Below are 14,231 nucleotides of genomic sequence, written 5' to 3' on the forward strand. Positions count from 1 at the left end.
AGCTTCTTCAAATACATCATTACGGGTGACGAGACTCTAGTCTGTGCCTATGTTGTTGAAACAAAGGCACAGTCATTCCAATAGGTGGGGATTCTTTCACCTTGACTTAAAACAACATGTCAAACACACCCAAACGTGAAAGTAATGCTTATTGTTTTCTTTGACTTTGTGGTACTTACGTTATTATGAATATGTGACACATGGTAAAGTCATCAACAAGGAGCATTACTTAGAAGTGTGAGGCATTTGAGGGAGGTTATGAGGAAGAAGAGACTGGAAGCTTGGAAACATGGATTATTGGTGCTGCATCATGGCAAATCTCATAGGCACTCGGCGCTCCTCATTAGGGAGCTTTTGGTGAAGAACAATGCGACTGTTGTACTCCAACCACCCCACGTGCCTGATTTGGCCCCTGCAGACTTCTTGCTATTCCGCAAGTTGAAATTCGCCCTGAAAAGTCATTGTTTTCAACGTATAGAAGAGATAAAAAGAATAGCTACGAGACCTCCAGTCTATTGCAGAACGTGCGTTCCCACCAAAGCGTGTGTTAAAGAGGCGATGGGAACGACATTAATCATGAAGGGGACTATTTTGAAGGAAATGAATCTGAATGATTTGCAGAAACGTCAAGCGCCATTGAAAATTAGATTTCTTTCTTGATAGACCTAGTATCTGAATAGGATTTCTCCTTTCTGTCATTTCTATAGTCTACAATAACAGCAAACACCCCAGTGAAGCACATGATAGAATAAATATTGATACCTGAAGTATGGATCTTGCAATAACTCCTCGCATGATGGTCGCAAAGCCGGTCGCCACTTAAAGATAAGTCGAATCAACTTTCTAACATCACATGGACATTTATCGAAAGGAATATACGGATCTGTTGCTCCCGAAAAGTCAAAGTCCACCGTTGAATGTCTCCTGCAAATCAAAATTCAATTTATAGATGTTACTCATGTAAAATTTTCATATTAACTTCTATAATAAATTAATTTTTCGAGAAATAGAACACAAGTCAGCACCCACTCTTCAATTATGGCACAGGCGAAATATGAAATGTGTAAAGGGTTGTCAAAAAAATAAAATTGCAAAATTGGAATCATGTAGTATTTTCGAATTAAGGCAGTTGGGAGAAGGAATTGATGACGACATATGGAATAAATAGTAAAAATGAAAATAACAACCGATTAAAAAGATTTAAAATAGTGTTTCTATAGAATGTAATGAAGAGAAGAAAATATTTTACTTTTTTTTTGATGGAGTTAATTGAAGAAATGAAACAAGCCCAAGCCCAAGAGCATTGAGCGCTTGTTAAAATTTTATCCGCAACTCTTTCTAAATAATTTTTTGGCTTCTTTAAAACAGAATATTTCATATAATTTTTAAATTGACTCAAAACTAAATATTAAAATATTATAATTTTATTTAAGAAATTTAATTCAATTCAACAGATTTGACTCATTTCTGTATGAAATAATACACCCTAGATGCGCTAAACACTTCCTGATTTGCTTTCTCTCATTTCAAGGATTTCAAACATAAACAACCTATTATTTACACACGTCAAGCATCTAATACTAGCTTCCAAAGAATAGCTTGTTGCGTTGAGGTTTACAACATGAACATGTCCAACTGTAAACATGATTAAACTATAGTGTTCCATTTAATTCGGGAGATGGTAAGTTGAGTGTAAAGTGAGTGAAATGTAGCCTTCAATTGTATACCGATACCACTCGAAGTTCCTACAATATAATCATTTTAGATTTATAAAGCAAGGATCTACTTCAATTTTAGTAGTTAAAAGGAAACATAATATCGCGCAAAACATCTGGATTAATTAGATAAGAAAGAAATTAAACGGAAACAATATTGTCAGCAAAGATGCAATCTTTAATTAAGATAGTTTAAAGAAAGTAGAATTCAAAACTACAAGATAATAATGGAATACTGCAATGAAACGCCGGCAATGAGTGGATAGAAAAAGGGGAATGCGAACCCTGTTATCTGAGGATTTGAAGAGGAACATTTTGCTTGTTTACTATTTCAACCACTAGGTGGATTTAGTTGTTGCAAAGAGACCGAATCTGTTTCTGAACTAAAAGAGTTCTCCGATATTTATCAATAACTTTATAGGTTTCTCAGTATAGGGAACATTACAACAGAATGCATAGGATAGAATTTAAAGCGCTTGTTGATGCAACGTTGGGTCCGGCATTTAGATGTTACAAGCAAGGTTTTCAAACTTCTGGAGTGAATAAAGGAATCCAAAGTAGGATAGGACATATGTGTCTTTTTATATTGGGCAACGGGGGGATGAAGGGGTAAACACTCCCTTAAAGAGCGAACATAGGGCAATATGTCACATTTTAGCAAAGCCATAAGTAGCAACACACAATGCGGATTTGCTTGAAACTCCTGCAGTGAATGAAAGAATCAATAGTAGGACATACGTCTTTTTCTTATCGGCCAACGTGTTGGATGAAGGGGATAAACACCTCCTAAACTGCGAATATTGGGCAATATTATATCATGTAGGAATGTCACAACGAGCAACGCAGTCTGTCGATTCGCTAGACGGTTTAGAATTCGTAGAAAAAGAAAGAACAAGGGGAAAACATTGTAACAGCAGTCGATAGTCTGACAAATGGCGAATCAATTATGAACACTGTATTGTCATCTGCATGCAATATGAGAAGTGCTATGAATTCCTGTTGCTGTGGAGAGTTTTAACACACAATGCTCATAAAATTTAGATGAAAGTTTTCGAAGCTTTAAAAATGTTTAAATTTCAGTTTTAAAGTGATAATTTAAAATCTTTTAAATGTATGCAAGAATTTTTTACAATAGAAAATTTAATTAAAAAGTTGAAAAAACTTTTAATGAGAGCACAATTTTTTAAATTGAGAATTTTAAATAAAGCTGCGCAAACAAAAATTGAAACAATTCAATCTTTTTTTTTTGTAAAACAAACAAAAAAAAACATTTAAAGTTTTGGGAGCAATGAATTTAACAACGCTATGATGTTTGCTACGCGTAGACACACATTTTGTGAGATAACTGTACTTGTCAAGCTGCTGCCTAAGCTTAGTATATTAATAATAAATAGATGTTTTAGGATAAATTAAAGCTTGTAGTATAGTTTTTGTTATTTTTCTCAATACTTGTTTTTGCTGACATGTGTCGTTTCACAAAAGCGATTCAATTATAAAAAAAAATTAAACATAAAATTTCAAAAACTTTTGAAATGTTAATGACCTTAGAGAAATCTAGACTTTAGACTAACTAAGGCCGTTGAATTTGTATCCAGCAATTTAAGTTTAATTTCATTTACCATCAGACCTCTATTTTCTCCGACAACTACATTGTTTATAGTAATTCTGAAAATCTTTTGTCACCACACAAGGAAATACGAATGCAAAAATAATTGCAGGTATATTGTGAAAATGTAAATAGCTCTGGGGTAGTCTCATGTATCGAGTTAGGTGGCTTTCACTATTTGTAGTTTTACCGAAATAATCAAACATTAGAAAGGAATACGTAACTGATGATGTTATGGATTTTTTAGTAACCTGTTAACCAGCGAGGCTATATGAAACTTGGATCTACAGCTTAATATGGGATCCGAAGTTTGCTCCTGCATGGAATCGGACCCCGGTTTCCAATGTCAAAGACACATACACTGTCTACATAGCCATAAGGGAGTTTCATTGATGATTTTATGCTGTATAACTACAATAATTTGATACGTAATATTATACATTTTATCACTATAAGCACTTACTACATTACAATTTAAATATATTATGTTTTTTAAATAATCTTTGATTGAAAACTAAAACCAGTAAATTGATAATTACAAATTGATAATTCCCTTTCAATTTTGTTATACATCAAAATTCTCTTGAACTTAGCTAATCATCAGAGCAATATTTTGCTGGTTTGAAGATAATATATGGCAATAATAATTTCTTCGTTGAATAATATGCGAATATGGCTTAATACACACATAAATAAATTTATATTGATACCGTCAGCAAAGCTGCTGTATCGGACAATCGTAAGTTACCAATAATGATCATATCTTAGACAGAGTATATAGTATACACATTTGCCAAGCTTAACGTCTAATCTAAGTTTAAATACAAATTCACATATTTTAACTTTAAATGAAGAAAGTCTTAAAACTTCACACATAACGAAAATGAAATGAAAATAAATTTTTCAGTTTTACGTCTCACGCGTATGCCGGTTAGGCCAAAGAAGACGGTGATGATGAGAAATGAATGAAATGATGGGATGAAAAAGTGGGAGGAAACGGGAAAACACCAAGAAATCTCACGAGCACGGTGTTTGTCCACCACAAAGTCCACACGGCGCGAGCTGGGATCTAACCTGAGATCAGAAGCACCGGAGATGTATGCTCTACAACTGAGCCACCGCACCCCCTTAACACATAACGAATGTTAATACTTTTAAATGAATGAGTTGTTCTGGAAGGAACACACAAAGATTACTGAACACATCCACTCTGATTTTTTTGTAAAATGTTTACTTCTATTTGACTAAATATTAGGAAAAAGCTACCAAATACAGTGCACTCGCTTTATATGACAAATTGGCATTGTTCAATACTACGAAGTTTGAGCATTGATCTCAAGGACAAGTGTAGATAATTTGATTCCATATAACCCAACTAAGTACTGTAGTTTGTTTCAATTCGGAATTCTACCAAGTTGAAGATAAAAAAAAGTTGACACAGAAGAATAAAGAAATACTACAATCAACATTATCATCTAAAAAAATGAATAACAACTGAAAAATTTAGAAGTTGGTCTTAGAATATACTTTTTCAAATTACATTTAAGAATACTTGAACAGCTGTTCCTACTTGACAATACTAAGTTTTTTTTTTTTTTTTTTTTTTTTTTTTTTTTTTTTTTAAGTTATGAAAGATGTGACATTGATTCAGTTGTATTTACTTACGTTCTGCGATACCAAAGTTTAGTGTCAGGATCAGGTTCACCGATAGATGCTTCAATGTTTTCTAGTAGTTCTTCGGGAGAGCGACATTCAAATGGCATCCATCTTCTATAAAAACGAAAAACTTAAGGCAAGAAGTAATTTCTGATAAACCATTATTCTATATTGCTACAAATATATTGATACATAGAACAGTTTCACAGCGAGCACTTCATACTCTAAATGTAGATTTTTCGTAATTTGTTTCATTGGAATTTCAGATAATTTCATTCAAAGTGGACAGTACTGCAGTAGCAAAAATACTACTAATAGTAATAATAGGATAGTAATAATAATACTACTAATACTAATAGTAATACTACTAGTAATACTAGTACTACTAATTAGAGATGCAAAAAAGCCGGCTTTTTTGAATCGATGGTTTTTTCACATAAAAAGCCGGCTTTTTTGGGAAAAAAACGAGAATTTTGGAAATTTTGGCTTTTTTCATTTTCATGATTTTTCTATCTAAATAGCTTTCTTATAGTATATTCTATACTTAAATAAGAATTCCATGACCTAAATGCCATATTTCGCTCTAAAATTCACCATCAAGATGGATGGAGCACATGTTTTACGAATTAAAGCTAACATGAAGAATGTAGTATTTGAGGGCAATTTTAGAGGCTATTTAACTTTATTTTAACTTTTGAGTTACCGATATTTTTTCTTCTCGATATCATTTCAGTTTGTCGTCTGTTTCATTTCTAAGAGCTTAGTACTCTAGCTTCTAACGCAGAAGTTAAACTTACGTTTTTCTATATATCCGTCAAAGCGTACGTTTTTCAATATATCCGTCTAACCGTACTTCCACATTTCTGTTATACTGTAGCTGTGCAACGATTTAGCAATAATTTTCCGGATACAACCTTGAATACTAATTTATACAAATAATCAGTAGCGGATTTAGAAACGTACTTTGGGACGGTTTTCTCTGATTGTTTCATTTTCTAAAATCTCCTAATTTTTATGGGAGGAGCTTGAAGTTTATGAGTACAGGCATAACTAATACTGTATTTCGTTTCGTTTATATATTTAGCGATAATCTTCCGGATACAATCTTGAAGATCATTTTATACTGAGAATCAGTGGCGGATTTAGAAAAGTATTTTGGGAGGGTTTTTTTCTTACTAATGTTTAGTTTTTCTAAACATTCGTAATTTTTATTTGACGGCAGCTTAAAGTTAATGAGTAAAGCCTTAACTAATAGATATTTCGTTTGTTTTAGACATTCCGTAATTTTGGGGAACAGGCTTCAGTCCGAAAGACCGCCCCCCCTAACCCTCGCAAAACCGTCACTGCTGGTAATTAGTAATAATAACGATTTAAAAACAATAAGAAATGAAGTCAGCCAACTCACAGTATACGCACTATTTCTACTTCATAGATGGAATGAAGAAAAGTTTTGTCAGAATGGTCGAATGCTGAGTTGAATTCCGGACTTCTCGATAGAAGCGCAAAAGCTCCAGTCAATCATGTTTGTTGTGCAGTTGTATTTATCTTAACTTAAATATATTCCGTAGTCCTTTTTTTGTGTGTGTGTTGGTGGGGTGGGGAGAGTTCCATAATGATATGAAGGGTGTGAGCCAAGAACATGGTAACTAACAAATTTTCATTGCTGAGTTACGCAGCGTCATATAGGCAGCAACGCATACCGCTTCGTTTAATCTCTCATGTATAGACTTATGTGAAAAATCAGCTTTCCGACTTTCAAAATGGATTGTGCAGCAGAAAATTTCTAATTTCTTAAAATAGTAAAATTATGGGTTACCATGTTCTTATCTCACACCCTTCATGTTCAATCCCTCTTGTTAAAAATACAGAAAACTTGAGGACTGAATAAACCATGATGGTGCTTATATAAAACTGTAGAATTTCAAGAATATACAAAACCAAAAGCTCTAGGTGTGCAGCCTTTAAGTGTATCATATAAATCTAAGTATTTTTCTTATGTTTTATTTTAATTTTATTTTGTTCCAAAAAGAGGGTATGGAATATTTTGAAGTAAAAATACTACATAGAATTTTGCTACTTATTTGAGTATTTTTTTAAAAGAAGTATTTACTTTTAGGGTTGCCTGGTTTACACCAGCTGTTTTTCTTCTTTTTTTTTTTTAATAAACAACTGGTTTAAACCGAAAAAAAATAAAAGGTACGAAAAATGCGAATCGTGTGAACTTCATGGTGACGTTTCCATACATCAAACCATCTGCATTAGTTTTATTTCCTTTTCACCTTTTAATCAAGGTGTCCCATGTTCAATTCTCGGTCGAACCACAACCCTTCTTTCATGCGTAAACAAAGTAGCGGTTCGGATGTCACTTTAAGAGAAAGTCTTCTCCTTGATAACCTCCGTATTACGTAAGGATGTTAAGCCTGAACAAACGAAACGAAACTAAATTGTATATTTCTGCATGCCTGAATGCCTGTTGTTTTATAAAGAAGCCAAGGTTGCTTAAATATACTGATATAAATTAACAAAATTTATCGATTGCCTACGTAGCTTCCAACATTAGCTTGGATTGTATTTTCAATGATATGTACGCACTAAATTTGTAATTTAATACCTCAGTTTTAGCGTACTTATTATGATACGTTGACCTTTAAATTTTACATGCAAAGCAATAACAGGATTTTTTCCGTTATTGTTTTACATTTAGAGTAATAACGGGATTTTCCCGATGGCTAGGGCGGGAGTTTCTCAATTTAAGAAATTTACTGACCGGACTTCTTTAAGCTTATGTGACCTCTTCCAGCATAACCCCGTTGTTGCATAATAACACCAAGGCGAAACAAACTTATTTCTGTCAATATGTAATATAAATACATAAAGCAAAATATCTAAACCCAAAAAACCTGGTTTAAACCAAAAAAGCCTAGTTTAAACTCCCCCCCCAAAAACGGGTTTTTGGCATTTTCAAAAACAACCATGGCTCTTGCCAACCCTGCTTACTTTTGTATGTAGGAGGTTAAAAAAAGTCTTATTATATACATTGGTTAATTCTTTGGAATTCATAAGGTAAATATGTTGAGAAGTAAAACTGTTTGAAATATCTTTTCGAAATTCATGGTTTATTTTCGAGGTTTTATATTATTATCGGCATCAACCACTAATTAAATGACTTTTTGTGTTGTAGAGAAGCGAAACAAAATCTGGTTTATCAATTTAAAGCAGAATTTTCAAAAAGCCCAAAATTTCCCAAGCAAAAAAGCGAAGCAGAAAAAACCGAGTTTTTTTTTCCAAAAAAGCCGGTTTTTTTCCGAGCCCTTGCATCTGTACTACTAATAGTACCTGGATAATTAAAGTTATTGGACAAAAATATTCACCATCCAAATAATATAGAGAACCGTCTTTTACATGACAATCACACGAATCTAGTCAGGAAAAGATGCATGCAATATTTATATCCAGTCACATAAAGAGCAATGAATAGGGAAATACCCACCATACTATGTACGTTGCTGCTTCTCGAAGCATTTCACCTGCTGTTACAAATGACATTAGGTTGATACACAGGATTTAAATCTAAGAATTTCACAGGATTCATTGAGATTAGTAATGCAGGATGTTCTTTGTGCTACTAAGTTGATTCTTCGAAGACAGAGTAGAATAGGTCATGCATGGAGAAGACGTAGGTCAACGTGCTGCAAGGTGCAAGGTAGCAGTAAACGCTCAAAGTACTTGAAAGAAATTCTGGTACCATCAGGGTTGTTCATTTGCACTAAAAATTCTTATTCCGAACAAGTTTTTAAACACACTTTTGATTAAATTCATGAGTGGACTTATGATATGGTGTATGTTCAACCATAAACTTAGAATACAAGTGAAAGGACTTCGAACAAATTAGCTTTTTTTTTTTTTTTTTTTAAATCTTCCAGAGTAAATTATCAATCGTTTTGAAAAGAAATATATTTGTAAGGTTATGACGCGCTTTAAACAGTGATCTCTTCTAGAAATCTGTGCTATGATATCCCTCACATAGAATTTTGTTTTCCCTTTCCTTTCCGAAATTGGTTATTATGAGCCTTCCGTGAAAGTTTGGAGCGAGTCTTTCCTAGATGAACAGCGGTTCTCCCCTAGATTAATGCTACTGCTTATTAATGTTAATGAACTTTTAATGCATATTGCAACAATAACGTTTATGTATATTTAGTTGTAGGGCAACAAGGACATAATCTGGTACCTTATGAAGACAAATCTTGTGGCTAGACTTGTTTAAACTTGTTTTATTTATGCTGTTTAAGATATAATAAGTGAGGAAGCCATAGGTGATAGAAGTATATTTTTAATTACTGCGAAACGAATGATAAATATTAAGGAAATACCAAGTTTAAAAGTAACAAAAATAGTTTAATTTATGGAAATAATTATCGTGATAAGTTTCTTTGATTATTAAAGTAATTCTAATCGAAGTGGGACCGCAATATTTAATTGTATATATTTGTTACAATATTATATTCTTTTCTATAAAATAATCAAAAATTACATACAAAAGGCAATACCATTAACGATTTCTTTACAACTTCTGAAAAAAATATTGGTGGAAGCATATTAAGGAAAACACAACACATTAAGCAACACGAATGAAAGCTATTCCAGAATATATGTCAGAAGACGGCGACACTCCATTTTCGGTGTTTTTCGAGCGACTCTCGGAGCATATGTTCGTAATATTATTACAAGATGGAGGGTGCTATAGTTTCAGAACTGCATTACTGAGATGGATGACAAGTACACAATCGGCATTGATCACAAGATGGATAGAAGAAGATTGTGCGATTGTTGCCAGGGAGCAGGTATCCTAAGCGAAGTGGAAGGGGAGACACTAGCGTATCAGAAACTATTTTAAGTGATTTATCGCTACTAAATTACTGCAAAAACTATATCACCTTCATTTCCTTTACTGTCAAAATATATTAGCAAGGACAAATTAAATCAGTTCATAACGACAAAAATTCATAAGTTCCTCAGATTCATGGTTCAATAGACTAATCTTCTAAACAGAGAATTTGATGATTCATCATATATTTAAACAACAATATAGGCCATAATTTCAAGCTAAAACAATAAAAGTCGGAGCTATTCGAACCCATAAACATAAAGGTCACCCATATCGCCCATAAACATAAAAGTCCTGATATTTGGACAGAAGTTATCCTATATGTGAAAGAATAGGATAAGGGAGTCCTCTGGATTCCGTATCAATTATCTACAGATACATAAACATTTTACTTGAAACTTCACAAGGAAAATATCTTATTTATATAAAAAAGACATACTGAATAAAAATAAAAAAAATACCTTATTTATAGCTCCAAGAGATGATTTTAATAGGAATAGGTAACTTCTAAAATGTATGTTGTTATTTATGTTCTTTTAAAAATCGAAAATTAAGAAAAGAAAAACAAAAATTACACTAAAATTAGTTTTCGCGCCAACACGAAAGCATGAAAGATGTCGACGTTCAACACATGTCATATGGCAACTTGAAATGGTAATAAATTATATGGATAACTGAAAGAATGTAACGGAACAATTAAAAGAATATAACGGAATAACGATCCGTTACACGCTGCCCTGTCCTCATAAAAATTAATAAATATAGAGGATCTTTCCAGTTACGATACTTTGCTAATAATTCTTTCTTACGCTCTAATGAATACTTAAACGTCTTGATGTCCCGAAACTTAAGAGTACCTATAGAACTTTGTCTAAAGACATTAATATCAGACAATGCGTGAGAGTCTTCGTAATTATGATCGGTCCTGCATATGTATACATATATTTATAAACATGTCATATGCAACTGCAGGTAAATGAATTGTCCTAAGCATAACCAGATCATTCATACTCAATGAGCGCAGTGCTGAGGAATTTATAATTTTCTTTTTATCTCGTTCAGTCGAAATGTCCGTCATCAAATAAGGATCCTGCATTTTAATCTTTGATAGCTCCAGTGGCTACACTGAAACTATCCAGTTATGAAAACAGAATGAACAACTCTGACGGTCATCTACCATTTGAACTACTAATAGGATTATTCAGTAGATCCTGTGCTTTCTCTATTGATTTGTTCCATCAGGTGTGATCTTCATGGCATTTCCATCTAAGTATTCTGTTTAGCTCCCTATATTGTCTTTCGATCAATTTGTTAGCTTGAGGGGAATATAAAGAGATGGTATGATGGTTGATATCGTGCTTCCAATAAAACTTCTTCTGCACACCTGATAACAATTGCCCCTAATCAGTGATTAGATGCCCAGAGTGTGGGAAATTAGATTTTCGTTAATGCCTGGATTATTTCCCTGGTATCGTCATTCCTCAAGGAGTAGAACGTGACAAATCTAGTGTAGACAGCAATTATCGATATAACAGAAGCCTTTGCTTTTGGGCAATTTACCGACAAGATATACGGAGAGCTTAACTTTAATATGGCATAACTCCCCTATAATCGGGCTTTAGTTTAATTGCACTTGAAGCAGTCATCGATGTGCTTGGCAAAATCTTAGTTTTGTCCCGGCCAACAAAATAAGGACCTAGTAAAGCTCATACATTTTAATGTCAAAATGTCCTTTGTCATGTATCTTATCGACCAGTTCATGCGCCATCACTCCTGTAATTGTCAAGAGCCACTTCGTGTTAGTTATCTTTTATAGTCAATAAGTTGTCCATTTGAGTTATCTCCTTTGAGTATTTCCCTCACTCAAGTAGCCTTATTTTAATAGAATAATTGTCCAAAGAATGGTCGCGCGCCACCTTACCAATTGAAACCATTCCTGGTACTTCATGGAAAACGAAGTAGCACGCAAATTCTTGAGGTCGAAAGTTTTGGGTTGACAATTTGCAACCGTCTCCCCCTCTAGGCAGGTTGCTCCTGACTAGTGGTCTCAACGGGTCGGGTCGGGTCGGGTTAAAGACCGACCCGACCCGACCCGTGACCCGAATTGACTGACCCGACCCGATGACCCGACCCGACTGACCCGAACCGTGATCCGATCTGATTGACCTGACCCGATAACCCGACCCGAGCTGACCCGGTTGACCCGACCCGACAACCCGACCCGAGCTGACCCGATTGACCCGACCCGACAACCCGACCCGAATAACCCGATCCGACAACCCGACCCGAGCTGACCCGATTGACCCGACCCGACAACCCGACCCGAATAACCCGACCCGACAATCCGACCCGAGCTGACCCGACTGACCCGACCCGAGTTGCCTGACCCGACAACCCGACCCGAACTGACCCGACCCGACAACCCGACCCGTTTGAGAGCACTATGGTCACGACACTGGGTGAACGCCAAAATGCACTCACATTGGGAAACTAGTTTTAAAAGCATAATTTTAGAAAATAAAGCATAAAGCATAATTCTTGGAAAATTCTCTTTAACTGAAAGTTTAACATACTGTGTTAATATTTTTTAAAGCCGATATTTACAATGCAAAATCATTGAGAACATACCAATGCAACAATGAAGAGCTTATTTTCATTTCTGTAAACTTTCCGGTGCAATCCTTTGATGTGGAGAAAAGAAAGAAAAAGAAGAAATTTTTCCGCCAACAATGAATAGTATGCAAGAACTCCATATTATATTGTTACAGTGACGACGCCAGCTTTAAGTTCTTAGGAGGGCAAAGGAGGGGTAGATACATTTTCGGGGGGCGGCTATTTGCCATACCAAAAATGACATATTTATTACGTTTGACTTATTTTACATTACATTGTGTATTTCGTTGCTGTTTTTATGTTAGATCTATATGATTATAAATTAAACTTATTTCAAATAAAATTTGTAACTAACAAATAAGTAACGTCTGCACATGAAATATTTTTCAATGAAACTTTTGAAGCCTAAACATAAATTGAATTACTTTCGCGTATGCTACAAGTAACACATTCGTCTATATGCTACGTATCTCTCGCTCCCTCCCTCCCTCTCTCTCTCTCTCTCTCTCTCTCTCTCTCTCTCTCTCTCTCTCTCTCTATATATATATATATATATATATATATATATATATATATATATATATATATATATATATATATATATATATGTGTGTGTGTCTGTAGAGAGAGAGAAAGAGAGAGAGCCAGAGAGAGAATTTACGAGGAGCTGCTGAAAATGTCGTAGTCCAATCCAGAAGGAGTGTAGATACTAGGTAGAAAAATGAAACCGTACTTTAGAAAAACATATCTCTGTATGTACAAATATAAATTTTTATATTAATAATGAAATTCTTATTGTTTCTCAGGCCTCTGAAGTGATTGTGTGTGCCCAAACAGATAATTTCACGAACATCCAGATCCTTACTGTTATAACATTTTTGTTCCACCAAGGAAAGTCACCGAAGTAAATTAATTAGGAAATCAGTGAAACACCGCGGGACTCTCCTCCGTTATATATAGTGTTGAAGAAGTAATTGGCTTAGTATAAACGTAGCAATTTCTCAACAAATTATGCTTTACATCCAGGATGATTAAAAGCAATGACTCTTCCTGGAATCATGGATGCAATTTGTGACATTATTCTTGAAAATTGCAGGATTTCAGCCAGTGGTGGATATAGCCCGGGGCCGGAGGGCCTAGGCCACCCCAGTTTTTGTGTGACAAAAATAATTTAAGCTATTTATATCTATTATAGTCTGAGGTCTGCACCCCGCTTTCTCAGTTTTTACCTTCTCAGCAAAACTTGTGTCAGGGATTCTGGGCATTTCTTTGGAACTCGGCGGTAGCATAATTCAGAATGGCTTGGGTATGCGCAAGTTCTCGGCATAATGGGTTCCCAAAATATATGTCAGGAGAATAAAAGGGTAACGGCATTAAGAGAAGTATTCTTCCAATTTGACCGTAATGCTGATCAATTTCGCTGACGAATAGTAACCATAGATGAAATATGGTTGTACCACTATGATCCTGAATCGGAACAACAGTCAATGGAGTAGTAGCACTCATTTCTCCATCGCTCCAAGAAGTTCAAGACACAGAAGTAGGTTGAGAAACTGTTTGGAACATTCTTCTGGTATAAGTATGGAGTGGTAGACTACCTCTTCAATGGTCAGATATTTAATCCAGAATCTCTACATTACTTACAAAACTGAAAGAAAAATTCAAAGTTCAACGCTGCGGAAAATGAAAAGAAAGGAATTCTGTTCCTTCAGGAGAATACACCTGTCCATCAAGCCCCTGCGAACATAACTGACAT

At 34.7% G+C, this 14,231-nt stretch overlaps 1 protein-coding gene across 1 annotated transcript in view; it reads right to left on the minus strand.

The window, feature by feature from the left end:
* Positions 1–14,231, minus strand: part of LOC145681573 (uncharacterized) — a 69,728-nt gene that overhangs the window by 6,887 nt on the left and 48,610 nt on the right. The window contains exons 5-6 of the mRNA XM_081753208.1: positions 4,987–5,091; positions 763–924 (exon numbers count right to left, since the gene is read on the minus strand). Of these exons, the coding sequence (XP_081609334.1) occupies positions 763–924; positions 4,987–5,091 (267 nt within the window). The remainder of the gene's footprint in view (positions 1–762; positions 925–4,986; positions 5,092–14,231) is intronic.

Source organism: Thermobia domestica, chromosome 3 (genome assembly GCF_964235325.1).
Source record: "Thermobia domestica chromosome 3, izTheDome1.hap1.1, whole genome shotgun sequence".
NCBI lineage: Eukaryota > Metazoa > Arthropoda > Insecta > Zygentoma > Lepismatidae > Thermobia > Thermobia domestica.